General features: G+C 39.1%; 2 protein-coding genes and 1 pseudogene across 3 annotated transcripts in view; 2 read left to right on the forward strand and 1 right to left on the reverse strand.

The window, feature by feature from the left end:
• The window catches only part of LOC110061512 (charged multivesicular body protein 4b pseudogene), a 1,626-nt pseudogene extending 284 nt beyond the window's left edge, over positions 1-1,342 (forward strand). The window contains exon 1 of the transcript XR_016206492.1: positions 1-1,342. This exon is cut by the window's left edge and continues 284 nt beyond it. The product of XR_016206492.1 is annotated as a charged multivesicular body protein 4b pseudogene (transcript).
• Positions 1,343-2,420: 1,078 nt separating this feature from the next.
• Positions 2,421-14,965, forward strand: LOC110061511 (ATPase PAAT-like). The gene is made up of 8 exons (XM_020768345.2): positions 2,421-2,849; positions 6,495-6,737; positions 7,468-7,540; positions 8,507-8,605; positions 9,979-10,095; positions 11,451-11,619; positions 12,343-12,739; positions 12,930-14,965. Exons 1-8 carry the CDS (start codon positions 2,719-2,721, stop codon positions 13,204-13,206), a joined length of 1,506 nt encoding a protein of 501 aa, XP_020624004.2. The 5' UTR covers positions 2,421-2,718; the 3' UTR covers positions 13,207-14,965.
• Positions 14,108-18,786, reverse strand: LOC110061510 (protein mab-21-like 2). The gene has a single exon (XM_020768344.2). The coding sequence runs from the start codon at positions 17,223-17,225 to the stop codon at positions 15,528-15,530; it is 1,698 nt and encodes a 565-aa protein (XP_020624003.2). The 5' UTR covers positions 17,226-18,786; the 3' UTR covers positions 14,108-15,527.
• Between the last annotated feature and the right edge of the window lie 35 nt (positions 18,787-18,821).

Consider the following 18,821-nt stretch of genomic DNA (forward strand, 5'->3'; position numbering starts at 1 on the left):
AGTCTATGAAATGATTCACCTTGAGAGTGGAACACCAAAACAAGGCAGCCAAACGGTCGAGAATAGATCAGTCGCGCCGCTATTGTTATCGATTAGCTCACTTCCGGTTACAGAAATATCCGTGACTGACAACTTGATTGACGCTTACACGACCAGTTACACAATTTCCTGTTATAGCAATTTTGAAAGAAGCGCAGCCGTTACACTGTTGCGGAGTCTCCGGAATTTTTCATTCCTTTTTCTGCCGACATGAGTTTGTTGCAGCGTATGTTTGGAACTAAAAATAAGGAAAATATTCCAGTAACGGAAGATGCCATACAAAAGTTAAAAAATACCGAGGAGATGTTGGAAAAGAAGCAAGAATATTTGGAGAAGAAGATCACTGCAGAGAACACAACAGCGAAGAAGTATGCAAAAATGAATAAGAGGCTTGCATTGCAAGCATTGAAGAGACGAAAACGTCTCGAGAAACAGTTGAACCAAATAGATGGGACTTTATCGACTATAGAATTCCAACGTGAGACCTTGGAAAACGCTGGGACGAACACCGAAGTGTTGAAAAACATGAAGTCCGCTGCAGATGCGCTCAAAAACGTGCATCGATCGCTCGGCGTGGAGGATGTTCATGACATTATGGATGATATTCATGAGCAGACGGAAATTTCGACGGAGATCTCAGAGGCGATTTGTGGTGTAGGCTCGAATCAAGACTTCGATGATGACGAACTTAGAGCAGAGTTAGACGCGATCGAACAAGAAGGCCTTGATGGCGAACTTGTTGGAATGGAACGCCAGGCCATAGGACTACCGGACGTTCCATCGAGTGCTCCGGCAACAACAAAGAAAGCTGTTCAAGATGAGAATGAGCTGAAAGAGCTTGAAGCATGGGCCATGTAGAAACTGGTCAAAAGATTTGAAATTTTATAATCTTGTATCAACACAGGCATATATTTGTTACACGCTTGTTTGAAATTGTTGCCAGAAGGCTATGCTGTTTTACATGTAGCTTGGGGACATTTGCTAGTATTAGCTTAAATTTAGCTAAAATTGTGTTCATTAAGTGAAAGTGTCATATGTGTTTTTGCAAAAAGAAAATTACAATTTTAAGCTACCAGTATGCTTGTGGTAGTGCTTACTCCAAATCTAATATTCCTGTTGTTTGGGAAAAAAATGAAGCATTTGGAAATTCTGTTCATAAAGAGAAATAAATTTAAAAAATATAAGAATCTGGAGGTGCATGAAACAAAAATACGAATTTCAGATTTGTTGCAAACAAAGTGTTATATGTAAATAAATATTTACTGTAATTCAGCTGTAATAAACAGCTTGTTATTGCCTAAAACATGAATGTCTTCAATTTTAAGACTGAACAACATAAGCTTAGTCTGACTTATTCCACCTGGTTCAAGGTAATATTCTTTCTGTCTGTTCCTCAATAAGATTTAGACAAACACAAAAAACAATCACATATTTGCAGAAATGAACAGAGAAATAAAACTAGTCATGTTGGAGTAACCACTAAAATCTGATTAGCTTGCACGCGAAAAAAAAAAAAAAAAAAAAAACGTGACCATTTCTTTCCAATCAGCTAGCTGCCGCAGCTAGGTTAGGTGCAGGGACAGATCCAGGATTTTCAAACAGTGGTGGCTGGTACCATGGGGTTGTAGAATCAATTGGGCAATTGGCTCTCCAACAAGGGGTCGCTAGCCTGCCCAATCCCCCCCCTCCAATTTGCCCCTGTGGGTGCTTTCACTTCCCATGTCTAGGATTATAGTATTTGCACTAGACTTTAGTGGAACAGCCTGAAGGGCAGCCTGCGAACATAGACGTATTTCTGGCTGTCACTTGGATCCGCCAAAAATATTTATTTACTTTTTCTATATAATACTTTAATTTTCAGCAGAAGCAAGTTACATCTGGAAATATGTCTGTGTTCACAGCCTACCTGAAGGGGTAGAACAGATGCTGGGATTTGTCTGTTTTTTCACTGAGAAAATATAATTTGTTTCTCTGGGACTGGAAATCACAAACAAAAGAAATGTGAATATGGGATTTAGGCCAAAAACAGGCCTGAAATGGAATCTGTACAAAATTTGAAATTCTTCCAGCCCTCCTTTAGGACCCTCTTAGTGGTCAATTTTGTGATGTGTTTTCACTCACATCATGATTCTGGGGAGGAGCGTTGCATGATGACACTAAAAACGGCTACAAGGGAGACTAGATTCGGGTATATCATATAAGGGAAATTCCGGGCAGCATCTTACCTTCCACTAAAATATTGCTTTTCTGACTTGATTCCAATCCACATTTTTGCGAGGCTCAAAGACCAAAAAGAACTTTTGAGTCTCCTTCTCCGATTCCAAGAGTTCATTCCAGTCTATATTTTTAAGTTCCATCGCGCGCGACTGTGACCTGGGCACTAACCTTGCTCAGTTTTCGCGCTTTCAAGGAAAATTTTCATGAGGAAAATTGAAGCATTTGGCATCGGAAGTTGAATAGTGATTGTTTGCCTTGAGGCTCGAACAACAGAAACGAAAACAAGCTCAACAAACTGGATGCTACGTCGATAAATACAACGAGAATTCTTTGTTTTGTTTACAAGGATTAAGTTTCGTTGTTCTCGCTCGCTCGTTCGCCATGTGTGGGCAAGCTCGATCCGTCATCGCTGAAAACAAACGATCGAATTGAGAAGTGCACAAGCGATAAGATTTCTTGTAAATGGATCTGGAGGATCTATCAAACTTTTGGGCAAGATTTCAGATAGCTTTCTCCTGGGATTACCCTGAAGGATTGGATGTACAAGCTGTACAATCAGCCGTATTCCATGTCGTCGGCGATGGTGAAACAAGGTATGATTATAACTTATTTTAAGTTTTCATTCATTTCATTTTGAACCTTACTTCTCATAACGGTACAAGATGAATTATTTTGTTTGCTATCGATGTTAAACCGTTTAATTTGCCATCGGCAAAGTAGCGTTTTAAGCTTGTATCGATTTGTTCCAGTGGCGAAACTGAGCAAATATTGATGGCGCCGTTTCAAGCTAACCGAAAACGGGCTTATTCAATTAATCCCCGTGGTGCGCAAATAAACAAAATGTAACAATTCGAGATCGCCTTTAATAAGTAGTACGTAGGTAGGATTAAAAGTCTAATCTATGTTAGCAGTCTCTTTTAATCTTAACCTTTTAGCTTTGAGAAGGAAATTAAGAAACACACATGCTAGGTGAAAACATTAGGGGGTCTTCGCTCGTAGAACGTTAGCTTAGTTCTTTGTCACGCGATCCAATCAATTTTTTTTCTTTTGGTTAAAAATAGGTGTGATTGTTTAGGTTTAAACCAAGTAATTTTGTGATAATAATCCGACGTCGTGAAACAATGCATTGTCTACAAACGCTATAAAAATGTTTAAACCTGGTTTTTAATTAACTGAAGTACTAAGTAATGAATCTTACTAGAAGTATTTCTAAATGCGATTCAAAAATCACTGGACTTGAAAAATGATTGCAAATGATTATTTATTCTAATTACTATGAAAACACGCTTGTCCTATGTCTTTATCTTTTGACATAAGTCAATATTAATTTTCTTCAGAGCAAGTAAATGTTTATCTTTACGCTGAGGTAAACAAGGACAAAAAGGGTTTTTTCGGCTTTTTTCTATACTTGTTCAACCATAGTTGATTGGAATCTCCATTTTTCTTAATCTTTCTCATGTAAATTCGAAATTATAAACTGTGGGTGTGTAATGTATTCTTAATGTGTGGAAGAGAATGTGTTAATTGGGAATTATTGGTAGCTGAGAAATTTTCTTTCTTTTTGAAAGACTGACAGCTTATAAGAATGACAATTAAGTTCAAAAGGGTAAAATTTATATGCCAATCTTGTGAAGGAATGCTGCTGCAAAGTTCCCAAAGAAATGTAAATTCTGACAAAGGACATAGCGCTTATCCTTTGTGAGTCAGATTATAATATTACTTTCTTTTTTGGGTTGTAGCAAGATTCTTTTAATTCTTTAAGTAACAAAGTACACACAGCAAATGTACCTTAATTACCAGTGCTTTGTTTGCACGTTAAATAATTCCTTTCCACTTCTTTACAAACAGATGTTTTTCTGTCTGTAGTGCGTGACAAACCTGGCGTGGGAAAATAGCATATCTGAGGTTCTGAAAATTTGATGAATTTTCATAGGGGAGCATTCCTCTGGACCCCCCCCCCCCCTTCCCCCTTCTTTGTTATGAACCAAACAGCCTCAATTCAACCTCATCAACTATTTGGCTGCAAATACAGGCAACCCCTGAATTAACAACCACATCCCACTGATAAACAGTTAATCAGCTCGCACTTGCAATACTACTACAGTATTATTATCAATTAAAACTCCAATTTATTCTGATATTATTAACTTAAGCTTGATACATGTAATTTACGTTTATTATCATTTCTGGGGGGAAGGTCATGTAAAAAATTTAGAATTATGAGAGGGATCATTGTATATTACAGGGACTATATATCAATTTCCACTTCTGCTGCGATGGTCAACTCCTATTTCCCATCAACGGTCAACATTCATTTGGCTACCATCAATTTTGATTTACCTTTCTCTTCTTGGAAAAAAGTAACCAGAGGAGTTGGCTAAAATTCAGTCTACAGTGAACATTTTGTTGTTGTTGAATTTTTTTGGAAATGTGCAGAATCACGGACTCTTTTTCTTCTTTAGGATTAGTTTTTTTCCTTCTAGGATGATTAAGCTGAGAAACTGTTAGTTTATTATTTCTGAAGGTCGGTTGAATGTTAAATGATATGGTCAGCACGTTTTGTTTCTTTTGGGTTTCAGGAGCTAGCTGTACCCTTTTTTCGCAGAAAATAATAGGAAAATAGGAAACTAACTAAAATATAAACCCCAAAGGTTGACATCATGGAGTGCTACTAATCCAATGGCAATTTTTTTGTACTTGACCTCTTGGTCATACATTTACCCTTTAGTTAATTGAAATAAATTAAGGTAATTGTTTTGTGGCACTTATCATTATTTTTTTACAAAACTAATTACAACCTATAATTTTATAATTTTATCCAGGGCTGTCATTAAGTTTTGAAGCAGCCGTTGCATGTAAGTTATCACCTGTAGCAGTGAAATACATGACCCACGGCCACGTTCCGAAGGCCCGAAAGGGCCTGAGCATCTAGGGGGGTCTGGGGCATGCCTCTCAGAAATTTTTTGAGCATGAAACCCCTGGAAATGCATTTTCCTGCTTTCTAGGGCATGAAAATGGCAATTTTCCTAATCAAAAATGCTGATAAAACAGGGTGATAATATGTTATAGTACATCATCAGCAAATAGTGAAATAACTTCTTTGTTGCACCAACCTATTCAAGTGGTCCTTATTTTAGTACTGTGTGTTTTTCACAGTGCATAATTTCAAATTCATGCACCTTAATTTACAGAGATCAAATGAATAAAGTTATAAAATATCTCCAACAGACTTTGAGTGTTCCTTGTTTAAAAAAAGAATAAATGACAGTCCATAATCAGCAATATGGTTTGATGTTTGCTAACAGTTATAATAATTCGTTATTATGGTCAAATGTATAAAACGGGAGTGAAACCGGAAATAAAAATTATAATAACATCTCTACATTACCAAGCTATCTTACCGTCAGAGAAGCTCAAATGAGCTGGATCAGACATTGAACATCTCTTTCCGTTACAGTGGTAATAAGAATGAAATGCTTTACCATTTCTAGACTCGGGAAATTTTTTGTCCACTCTTTGTAGCATAATACTCGGTTCTACAGGCTGCCCACGTGCGGCTGAAGTACTTGCAGTACTTGAAGCTGTGATCGCTGGTATTTGTCGACCGCCTCGACCGACTGTTTTGTGAGCTTCCTCATTTCCATTGGTGCGTTGGGATTTAGAAAAAAATCTGTCGATCCCAGGCTGTTTTGACGTGGGTTCTTCTCTCTTCTTCATATTAAAACATAACTTTCTCTACACACACGCGGGACCAAACACGATCGATCAGCCTGGACAACACTTTACATCGGTCGGCGCAATTTCTCAAAAGGTAGGAGCAGCGCATTGCGTAATAAGTTTTGCTGCTTAAAATGGCATCTAAATGTAATTCACGACGATTAAGCAAACTAAAAGTTCATCTCCAGAGTAAAATATAAATAGTAGAACCAAGGAGGCAAGACACCAAGAAACAGTTATGTTTATTTCAACAGGGAAATGTTTAAAAATAAATTAGGTAAGTGTAGCATGTTCGTAACATCAATCGACATCTTCACCTGTAACACCGAGTGAACTCAGCTGTAACAGGTGTTACAGCCCTTAATGACAGCCCTGTTATCAGATACCAAATGTTCAAAAGTACATGTACACAATATTAGGGTAATTAAGTGTACAATCATATGCATATTTCTTTTACATGTACAGTATTGAGTGATACAAGATAAAGGAACTTTCATTAATTTTGCACGTCTTTATTTCAGAGCCCAAGATCAGCTTGTTGTTGGTTGTGTTCAGTCAGCAGGAGCGGGTGTGATTCTCACACGGCCAAAACCACACAGTGATGTGGTGCCGTGTGAAATGAGTTTCACAGCGCATCCTATGGCGCAAGAGTTCTACATCAAGAACATTGTTATTGTCTCCGAAGCAAGGAATGTTGAGCTTTATATTGATGATAATTACGAAAAAACAGCAAGGGGAATTATGCTCACTATCAGGAAAGGAAGGTATACTTTAGTTGTGTATGTTAGGAAAGAGTCAGACTTACTCAGTTTGAATAGATGTGTAGAGGTGTTAAAGCATTGATTTGGGATCTTTTGTATTAGATCAAGAGGTGTTTGATCTACATGTGGATCATCTGTTCCTAGGGTATTAATTTTAGATTTTAAATTGGTCTGACTTTTTAGAACAGGAGGTCCTTGGGTTTTGGCAATCAGTTTTTGGTCTTTATCATAGACAACCCTTGGCTGGTTTTTGGTAATCTTCAGAACATGTCAGTGATCTTCGGCAATCAGGAAGTTTCAGCATGATTATTGGTGATACAGACTGTGAAGTGATACCATTTTGCTTCACTCAGATAACATGAAGTTTATTAATGACTATTTGCTTTCAACTCCACTCTACTTGTAAATATTATGTAATACATGTACTGTAAGTGATATTAAATAATAAAACAATTGAAATAGTCTGTGGGAAATCGTCTAACCAAAATGGGAACTGTCAGAACCATAACCAGCATGAGGTACTTGCCTCAGTCAATTTTTTCAAATGTTTTTTTTTGTTTGTTTTGTTCTGTTTTAGAAGGGGAAAAGTAAAAACACTGCTAAATACCTAGGAAGACAATTTGACCATGAACCTTAGCTTACCTCAGTCATACTTTTCCCCTGTCTACGGCTCTGGAGACTGCATCGTAGAGCTCACAATTTTAATTTGTTTTTTGTTTTGTTCTTGATGTAGAAAAGTATCATTGTTTGAGACTGAGTTTGACCTGACTGAGTTCATCCATGGAACATGCCGTTGCTTGGTGAAGGTAAACATCCTTAACCTAACCTGTGTTCGATAATTTTGTAATGAGAAAATTTGCCATTAGCTAATGATTCCAGTCACCATTAGTACATCAGATGACCAACATTACTGTGTATTTTCATGGTTACTGTACAACAAGCAATAGGGGAACAGTACTTGTTCCCCATAGCAGACCAAATGCATAAGTTCGATAAGTATTTTGTTTTGCAATTTATGGCCATGAAAACTCTGCCCGTATAAGTTATTAAATTATGCATCCACTCATAGCAAAATTGTGAACACCAAAGTTCTCTCAAGAAAGCTTAACTGAAATCGTCTGCTACACATTTAAGTAAATTAACTTTGTTTTGATTAATTAAATTATTATAATTAATTAATTAATTAACTTTGTTTAACGGGGGAAACAAACAACAGTCTCATGACTGACAAACCTGTGGCCCTCAAATTCCTGATCAAATTGGAATTTAGAAATGTTGATTTTTGTGGAGGGAGGAAAACCAAAGAACCCGGAGAAAAACTCTCAGAGCAAGGACTAGAACCAGCAACAAACTCAACCCACTTATGACACCAGGTCCAGGATTTGAACCCGGGCCACATTGGTGGGAGGGAGTGCTCTCACCACTGCGCCATCCCTGCACCCTGAATTAAGAAGTAAGCATGGTAAGGAAAAATGAGTGCAAGCAATTTTCTTTTGTATAATATTTTGAAAAGGTTTTGGCAAACCATATTCATGGGAGGTCTATTCTTAAGCGGTCCTCATTGTAAAATTTGGGCTCCTCTGCACTCTGTGTCACATAATTTTGGGAAGATTATTGACAGAAGTAAAGTTTAGAGCTGTGTTGCTGTACCAGATCAGAGTCCACCAAAGGCAAATTTTCAAGACTGGGGGCACAATTTCTCTAGCTGCTGGCACATTTGGGGAAGGCTAGAGGTGTTATTTAACAAGAAAATATTGTATTTTCCTTTCCAGTTCCTATCATACCCTGAAGAGCAGTCCATGAGACTTCAGACAATTGTTGTGAGAGTTGCTAGACTAACTGCACCTGCTACATCTGGGATTCCATTACAGGTCAGTTAACTAATAAATCATGTATTTAATTATGTAAGTTTGAGTTTTGTGTTTAAACTCTGCTTTGAATTCGAAAAAATATAGTTTAGTCTCTCACTGTATTTTACCTTTCAAGATGTTCCCAGATTTACACCCAACACACACACAAAAAAACTCAGTAATTATATTTATTAGTCCTTATTCATGTTTCTTAGGCTAGCTAGTAACTTCTATCCCAAACCTCCTAGCCTCTGTCTTAAAGATGATTTCCAGTCTGTACTGCCCAGTCTTGGCACCCTAATGTCTATAAGTCTCACTCTGCGAATCAATGTTATTCGTTATGGACCACATACCCTATCTTTGAGGCCTTTCAAATTCTTTTTCCAACAGTTTCATTGTTTTTTACAGCTGTGAAGCTGTTTCATCAAGTGATATGAGAAAGAATGAAGCATGAAGCTTCAAATCCATAATGGCAGTTGACGTGAAACTTTGAATTTCCTTCATGTAAGTTGTTGCAAAATGTTACATTTTGTGATGTCTTACATGAAACACTACAAAAAACGAAAACAAACTCTTGAGAGTGTGGAGTACAGACTGGAAATCATCTTTAGAGTACAAAATGATGTGAAAATTTTATCGTGAAGAAATTCTCCGAGAAGCAAGATGAACAAGAATGCCCACATAACTTAACACAGCGTGAAGGTGCTTAAGAGGCTTTAGAAGAATTTCGTGAAAACAATACTGTAGGAGATGAAATTTGAACAACTGACAACTGATAAGGCTTGTGGTAGTGGAACATTTGCCCAGGTTAAGAGGTTCAGATTGGAGTCAGTTTGGGGTCCTCGTGCTGTGGTCCTTATTGTCAAATATAATTTACTCTCACAGTGTCTCTCTCCACCCAGAACTACAATAAAATATATTAAATTGGCACTGTTATATAGTTGAGGTGTGACTAAAACACTGTCAGTAATGGGGGGAGAGGGATCAACCTGGAATGGCCTAACTATCCCATTTGAAGCAAGTGTCAGTACTTTTAAGGTATAAGTTCTTGTCCGTGGGTGACTTTGGTAAAAGCAAAGACTTTTTTTGATAGTTTTAGTTTCTTGTTAATGGATGCCACATATGTGATGCTTGTTTGCAACCATGATGTGTCATCCACTCCTGACACAGTGCTTGCTGTGCATGCAGATGTTCTTAAGGGAGTAAATAGCAGATGGTCTGACCATGAAATAACAGTTAAGAATCATACTCTCGTCAGAATTTGAACTTAATATGTAGCAAAATTACCAGGTGGGCATTAATTTTATCAAAATCCGAAGAGAGAAACAGTGTATTTTTTTTTTAAATTTGAAGTTCATTCATGTATGGTACTCTGTCTACATAACATTTCTCAGGGTTTAATACCAGGCCAAGTGGATATAGCAAATGTGAGAAGCTATTTAGATAGTTTGGGCAAACAACTCTTCCCAGAGGCTCAGCAGCTCCTGGAAGCCATGGAAAGCAAGCAAGTGGTAAGATAAAAGAATTATAATAAGTGCATGCTTGCACTAAATTTGAAAGGATTCATTTTCCCTTCATGCTAGTGGTACCCCATTTTGTGATACTTACAGTGTGAATCCCAATGGGAAAAAAGATGGCGACTACAAATATTTTAAAGGAAGGTGAAGAATGATCATCACAGTAAATTTTCCAATTTAAGCAACTGGAAAGAAGAAGCCTGAGAAAAATCAGGGCTGCAACGGGATTCGAACCCGTGACCTTCGCAATACCGGAGCGATGCTCTACCAACTGAGCTATGAAGCCACACATTGGGAGCGAGGTCAATTAATTGAGTTCATATCTACCGGTGAGGAGTGAAATGATGTGAAGTATATATGAATCCCATTGAAGCCCTGATTTTTTTCAGGCTTCTTCTTTCCAGTTGCTTAAATTGGAAAATTTACTGCGATGATCATTCTTCACTTTCATCCACTACCGCAGTTCAAATATGAATTATTTCATATATACTTCACATCATTTTACTCCTCACGGGAAGATATGAACTCAATTAATTGACCTCGCTCCCGATGTGTGGCTTCATAGCTCAGTTGGTAGAGCATCGCACTGGTATCGCGGAGGTCACGGGTTCGAATCCTGTTGAAGCCCTGATTTTTTTCAGGCTTCTTCTTTCCAGTTGCTTAAATTGGAAAATTTACTGCAATGATCATTCTTCACTTTCATCTACAACCGCAGTTCAAATATGGATTATTTCATACATACTTCACATTATACATATTTTATCACAACACTTTGCAAACCTAACACAGCCAACACTAGGCGGAAGGAAAGCCATATTATTTTTGGCAATATTTGTACATGTGCTAACGAAATTGTGCATGTTGGGTTTAAAGATGTTAGAACCTTTCTGTAAGTTTCTATGATCATTGTTAAGGGTTTTTTTGTCCGCTAAGAATTATAGGTAAATGTACCAGGCACCATCTTTTTCCCTTGGGAGCATGCGCATGAAAACAACCAGGATAAACGACCACACCCAGCGGAAATGACCTGTACAGCTTTAAAACAGAAGAAAAAGTAATCCTCCCCCTCTCAACTCTTCCACCCCCATCCCCAAGGTCATACAATTTTAGGTAATTTCAGCACTAATGAACCAACCTGGTCATAGAATGAACTGGAATTTTGCAATAATTAAAAGGACCAAAAAGAATTATGGAAAAGTCTAATGGGCAAAATTGGAGAATTTTAAAACGGATTCCACGCAGTAGTTTGCGTGAGTGTCGTATTCATTTATAATGCTCGGAAATCAACAGAATTTCGTAAAATATTGTGACCTCGCCCCATAGCTAATTGATTGGTTTATGTTTGACAGAGTCAAAGCAGTCGTGCTATAGATCGTGCCAGGTCGCTCAGTGTAGGCAATGGCCCACGGCCTGAAAATCTTGGCGCTGCTAGTTTATCGGGAAGTGAAACAAGTATCTTATCGCAAGCGATGGCACGAGCCAAACAACTAGACGAAGAGGAGAAAGCGGAAAGAATGGGTGGGAATCTGTTGTTTTATATTTTAGATAGGAACTTTGTTCTTTATATCGCAAACAAATGTATGACTTCTATGTAATCTTACAAATCGCTGGATGATATGCATATCTATAAGTGATATTTAACTCTCCGACCTGACTTATTCAAGATTATCTCTTTAATAGGCCATGTTTGATATATCAATATTCTAACATGGCTCCGAGGCTTTTGGTTCAAAATTATAAATTTTTTTAAGTTTCTTTTATCTCTCAAATCCCAAAAGAGACTTGGATACAAAGAAAACAACACCAAATATGGAAGTTTGTCCCGAAAGCCTCGGAGCCATGTCACAATATTGATATATCGAACGTGGCCTATTGGGTAATACGGCAACCTCGTTCCCAGGGTCCTCTCAGGAGAAGAAGAGATGACTTTCAGATATTTGCTTCCGTGTGAAGACTAGTCTCCTGCGCAAAACGTTCTTTTGATTCGTCACGCATTCTTCCCAACGAGGAATGCGTGACGAGCCTGACCTACTTGTTAATTTTTATGCCTTTGTTCTGCTGCAGTTAATAAGACGGTGAAGTTGCATATAACTTCAAAGCTCTCAGGAAGATCGTTACTCTCGTGATTGTGTATTTCCGTACACCAAATATCTATTGATATTTTCCAGTGGTCATTACTACTAATTCATGGAATTGTACCAATGATCTCATTTTCCTACTAACTGGAATTTTTCCTTGCAGGAAGAGATTTGCCAGGCAGTCCGGAAAGCGATGAAGGTTTTATTAACATGCTAGCAGGCCTCATGGTAGACAAGAAAGCAGAACCAGCTAACAGCCCTGGCTCACTGCCGGCGGAAAATGGCGAAACAGACATACCAGAATCACCCACGCTCGCCAAGCACCGCTGGGAAACATACCTACAGTCACGTGTCCGTGCGAGTCGCAACATGGTGCGGAAATCTAGACCAGTGTCCCTCGGGAGCGCGTTTCCAGTGCCAACGCAGGCTCAGCTTAACCCGCGGGCTCAGTCGTTCTGTTTAGAGGACAGACGTGCTGTTGAACGAGTGATGGCTGAGCAGGCGCCCGCGCCATTGGAAAAGGTAGAGTCTGATGGATCAGAACCTGGAAATAAAGCCAGGTAAGAGAGGATAGAGATGCCACTGGCGTAGGTGGGGTGGAGGTGTCGGCAGGGGAATGCAGTGAAATACAGTGAAGCGAGTGAAGATGTTGACAGAGGGAAAATTGGGAACAGGAAGACGAGTTGTATAACTGGGGACCATAATAAATGATAGTTTATTTCACTAAGCTTCGTTTGCTTTCTTCAACAGGTGCACTGAATGTGGATGTCCCGGATGTCTATCAGTGTACAACTCCATCACCACAAACATCTACGCCGCGGAGAAAAGGATCATGGGGAGAGTAGACGCTAAGCTCCAGGCCTTACTCGAGCACATGGACTCGAGGTTCGACGCCCTCTTCGACAGTTTACTCATCAGACAAGAGCAGCTGTTTGCACACAGCTTACAAGGCGCAAATAACAGTTTTCCCGGCACTAGAAAGTTCTCACAACGCAACGGGCACAGACCAGGTGATACGTCCGTTTAGGATGCTTTGCTTAAAGATGCTTCGCTCGAGGTGCTTCGCGAGTCAAGTGTTTCAGAAAGCGGCGCGTATGCCGGGGTGTGGAGCTGCTCCAGGTGGCGGTTTAGATGGTTAGTTAGGATAAGTTATGTTGTGATTGATCAATTGGATAAGTGATCATAAACTGTGCATGTTACCGACATTGCGAAATGAAAACCCTTAAAAAAAAAAAAAAACGAACGCAGTTATTTTTGAGGCAAGAACCTGACTGCTAATCAATACAATTTTTGCTCCTGCTGCTAATAGGAACCACTAAGTATACCAAGTCGTGGTACGTCAGGGCGAGATCTCAGGTGAATCTGGTAGAGCCATGTTTCTCATTTTTGCTCGACTGCGTTTCGCAGAATATTTTTCGTACACATGGCGAGACCAGACCAGACTGATATGTCGCTGAAGCGTACCAAACTTGGACGATTAGATGTTCATCTTACCCATATTTGGTGAAATTTCCTTACGTCAACGAGATATGGCAAACTTGGCTTGTTAACATCATTTTGTACTCGTTATTTCAGTTAAAATAGTTAATAGAGCTATCACTCCAGTCATATTGAGTGATTACCAATTTGGGTATGGCGAAAAAACCATGAACAACTAAGGCAAACCGTATATTATACTCTCAGTCTGTTTACAAAAGCAATAAAATTTGTTGTAACCCTTTTCTCTGCCGAAATCAAAGCGCCCATAGTTATCGTTTGGAAACTCTTGATTCAAACTTTTGCCCGAGACCTCCTTGGTTTTGGATTCGGGTAATTTATGCTCATTTAATCATATATGAGGTCATTTTATATCGTTCGTATTCGAGGCCAAAAAGGGTTGACCCAGCTTGACTTTATTTCTAGGTTTTGATAATAACCTGTTATAAGGCTGATACTTAAAAATGTATTTTATTAGAAGCTGTTTACAATAACGGCAGGATTGAATATTTAAACAGTAAGTATATTAATGATAATTGTAAGGCATAATTATTTGCGAAAACTTATTAGGGTTGGTATTTAATTTCAATTCATGTAAATAACTTAATGTAACTTTAAACGACTAATATTCACATCGATATGTTCGTTTTAGGATATGCTAATTCTCAGTCGTTGTTTGCAAACAGTTCTGGTTGTAAACATTGCCACTTAAACTATTTGCATAAGAGAGCTTATTTTGCGATTTGTTATTTTCCAAGTTTTTTCCCGCGCGTTTTGAATACTTTATATGATAAATTATGGAAACTAGCTACTGTTTTAATTATGGTTATACAACGCTTTTGCTGATTAGATATCAAACTCAACACGGTTGTGACGTCATGTCACTCATATCTCGCCCAAAAATTTGTTAGTGAAATAGAAAACTTGTGATCACATGGCTTGATGTGGGCTCGATTTTCAACCGTGATGCGGTTTTGTAAGAAGAATATATGACAACCAGTCACCCAAAGCGGCTGGAAAACGAGCTTAAACCTGATGCGAGCGAGGAGCTCGTAAATATTGATCTAAATCCTCGTCTATAGTTCGGTTTACACGGCAATTTTATTTTCCAAAACGCATTCGAGCATTGGCATCAGGTGTAAACAGGCTTGTTTTGTAATTGCTGCGATGCGTTTTTAGTAAACTAATTACATGTAACTATATTTTGGAAAAATGTGTATTTTGATGTAGTAAATATAATTTGTAATTGCCACTTGTGCTCAAGGGAATGGTTATTTTTAGAACTGTATTAAAACTTGATTCACAATTAATTCGCGTGTTGTCAGTCATTTGAAGCCTCTCTTGTGACCAGTTTCGGTTAATGTTGTTTATCAAAAGTGCACAAAAAACCATTCACTTTGCTAGAACGGCAATTTTTCTGAATAGTTCTCGTTTCAAACAAGCGTGCAAAAAGCAATTTTCGAAAATGTTTAGTACGGGTTCGCTGTGATTTCCCGTGCACTGTAACTGGCCAAGACGTGCAGCGTGTTCTGACTAACCAATCAAAGCAAACGTGTGTTCCACCAATCAGGTGCAAACATACATCCAGTAGTGAATAGATTGGACGTATTTTTCCACGCTTGCCACTGATTATATCAAGTTTGCTTTGCGCCCCGATTGGTCTGCTTAATTTACTTTGCTGTGATTGGCTGACATGGATATGATTACTATACAGTACTTAGGTTTTGGTTTTACGATGTTCGTTATAAAATTGCTTTAAGTTAACAGTTCATTCTCTTAATACACCTCAAGAGGAAGGAATGAATGAAAATAACGCTGGCACATAAATGTTACCACAATAGTATTTCAACTATAATTGAGGTATTTTCAAAATTACCTGGTGACTTTCTCAATTTTCAAGTATTTGAAAGGATTATGCAAGATATCTTTCACTTTCGCAGCCAGGACTTCGGCAACGTCGGATTTCAAATCATTAAAAAGGTTCATGGTAGGTACAAAAAAATGATAGCAGTCGTTGTTCTCCAAACATTTGAGCAACGCCGCTAACATCTCCAGAAATCTGTCCGCTAACATGCATTCGGCCCATTCCTCTTGCTGCCAGTGTTTTCTACTTGCCCACAGTACTATGTTTTCTAGGTACAGTGGTATGACGCCTTTAGGACGTGACAAGTCTTTGTCAAGAAGGACTTTCAACAGACGCAAACATTTCTTTTTCCCTTCACAATCAGATTGAAGAAGTCGTCGTCGAGAAGAGCAGAAGCTTATTCGCCACAACGGGTCAGTCTCCTGGCTCGTTGCCAAGGCGACAAGGTGCATTCCTCCGTGCATGACGTCATCTTTGACACGCGGCGCGGGCCACTTTTTGCTGTAGTTTCTGAGCCAGTAAGCGCACAGAGGCCAGGTCTGCGGACATGCTACAGTAGGAATAAGATTAACTATGAAGGGAACCGTGGTCTCTCTATCAGAAAACGACACTCGCTTCCGCTGTGTACTGGAACCGTGTTTTAAAATTCTACCAGCCGCTCTGGACACTAAGGCAGCGAATTTCTTACACAACTTTTTCGGTGAAAAGAGGATTTCCCCCGACTGCGTCTCTGTACACCAGCATAGCATCTCCTCCTCTGATGGCGCCATGTTTAATGCTGACGTCATGCTTGAAGATGACGCCACATTTGATGATGACGTCACGGCAGATGACGTCACACGTATTCGTGCATATCCGGTTGGTGTTTTCATATCCTCGATGGAAAATTCTTTCGGAGAGACGTTCTCAAGCACAACAAGTATGTCTAGTTCATTGCGTGACTTCATCTCATAGTAACTATCAGGACTCATTCTTTGTAACTTGAAGCTGTTATCGAGCCGCTCCACTTCCTCTAAGACCTCATTAACTGTTTCTTCTATTTGCATCATTGCCTGCATAAAGTGCACACGTTCCTTCTCTACCACGTTCTTGTTGAACTCGTTTATCGCCTTCAAGAGCTGTTGTTTGGAATGAATGATTCCCATACTCGCTACCTCCACCAACTCGGTTTCAAAATCCAAAACAGCTTCACCACTCTCGTTCATAACTTGTTCTGCCAAACGCTTTTCACTATCATCGTGTCCAGCTCGTTGCTCTTCGCCGTTAATCGATATTTCATCGGATGTCGTGGTTTTTCCCCCATTGGCCAGTAGACTGGAACTCAAATCCTCACCAGATCGGAGAGTCGTGTCATGATCGTCTTGGCTTCGGCTGGCGTCGTGACTTAATCGTCGTTCATCTCCGTGAATCAATAGGCTTTCGTTAGTTGTTGCGCGTTCCTGTTCGGTCGGAACACACAATTCTAAATCTTTGAAGGACAAAACTTCTTCGTCAATTTGTCGGTTGGATTCCATGTCATTAAAGTTAAAAATCCCAGACAGATCACTTTCATCATGCGAATTTTCGTCGTCAGTTGTATTTTCCCAAAGAGATCGCTCTACCATAAGTCGCTTTCGGGCTTCCTCGCTTTGAATTTGTAGAAATCCATTGAGCCAATGCTCGGTGTCACCTGAGGGCTGTTCAGATATCACATATAATCCCTCCATTAATTAACAAAAGTATTCTGAGTGTAGATGAGGAATTCTGTCCAAAATCGTTTTCGTTTTCGTGGCAGAAAAACAACCCTCCTTGACAATAGAACCACAAGCGAAAAACATTTACTGCGTAACTGAGGAAGATTTTTTATTTTATCTTTCGTAACTAAGGTTATAGAAGACTTTAACAGTATTGGTTTCAATCGATCAATCACAAAGAATGTTAAATATTTGATTGGTGTGGAAATAAAAACTCTGCAAACTTATGAAAAATTGATCTTTCTATTAAAGATTAATAGCCAACAAAAATGATCACGTAAAACTTAGTTTCTCTTGCTTGGTTCAATTTATTGAAGTACTTTTTAACTAGTGCTGTATTTTCAATTGTTCACTGATCCAGATTCGACTTAATCGAGACTTCTGTCATGGCAGTTTTTGGCATACGTTTATAGTTCATATTGAACTACAATCCGGTCGACCGTATCGCCAAGTATCTATTCAATTAAGAAATGATATTCGCGAATTAATTTGTTAGACGATGTAACGAGGGAATGGCAGTGAAAAAGTAAAATCAGAAATTTGGAATATTCTCTTTTCTGCATTAAACAAAGCTGATAAATTTAACCTGAAGAGAATGTGTTAGACGAAATATTTCAGAAATCCCCATAGGAAAAACATGATCCCTTTGGCACAGCCAATTAGCAACAGTCGTAAATAATTGAAAAAAGAAAAGAAAACACTTTTACTAGATAACGTCTGTAATATCGTCAGTACGAGGTAAGATATCATGCACTCGAAAGCAAATAAAATAGTTTTATCCGCGGTATAACAGTTCAAACCACTGCCACTACAAAAATGTAGGAAAAATTCCTTCAATAAACGCGTGGACTAAACGAAAAGCTGACACCTTTCAAGTGTTTTTTTTTTTTTTTTTTTTTGTCGGGGAGGAGGATGTGGGGGAAGGAGGGTAGGGGCAACGTTTCACAGGAATCCAAATGAAATCATGACAACTTAAACTTCTTGTTTGGTGACTAAATTCTGCGATCAAGCCTTGAAGGCCGGCGCCTATCTCCGTTTTCCGTAGCATGAAGCGACTAGGAGTATTTCTATCCCCCCCTGGATGGGATGCTTGTCCATCGCAGGGTTATCCGCAGCATTAAGTATGCCGGTACCCATTTATACACCTGGGTGGAGAGAGGCACTGTGAGAGTAAAGTGTCTTGCCAAGAACCAGGCCAGGCCTTGAAACCGGAGCGGTAGGTCCTCTACCTTGGTGGAACTGGAATTTGGAGTGTTGGTTTTCGTGGAGGAAGGAAAACCGCGGAATCCGTAGAAAAACCCTCGGAGCAAGGCGAGAACTAACAACAAACTCAACCCACATATGGCACCGGGCCAGAATCGAACCCGTGCCACGTTGGAGGGAGCTGGGAGCCGAGCGCTCTCACCATTGCGACATCCTTGCTCCCATCCTTGCTCCGCCATCCTTACTGAGTCCTTTTTCAGTCATCCTCACCAATGTTAGTCATCAACAATTACTTATTACTCTGTCATTTCTTTTTAGCACCAGTCTACAAAAATTAATCCATTATAATTGTTGGGTTTCCCAATA

Source organism: Orbicella faveolata, unplaced genomic scaffold (genome assembly GCF_042242905.1).
Source record: "Orbicella faveolata isolate gen_17 unplaced genomic scaffold, um_ofav_v1 contig_1, whole genome shotgun sequence".
Taxonomy (NCBI): Eukaryota; Metazoa; Cnidaria; class Anthozoa; order Scleractinia; family Merulinidae; genus Orbicella; species Orbicella faveolata.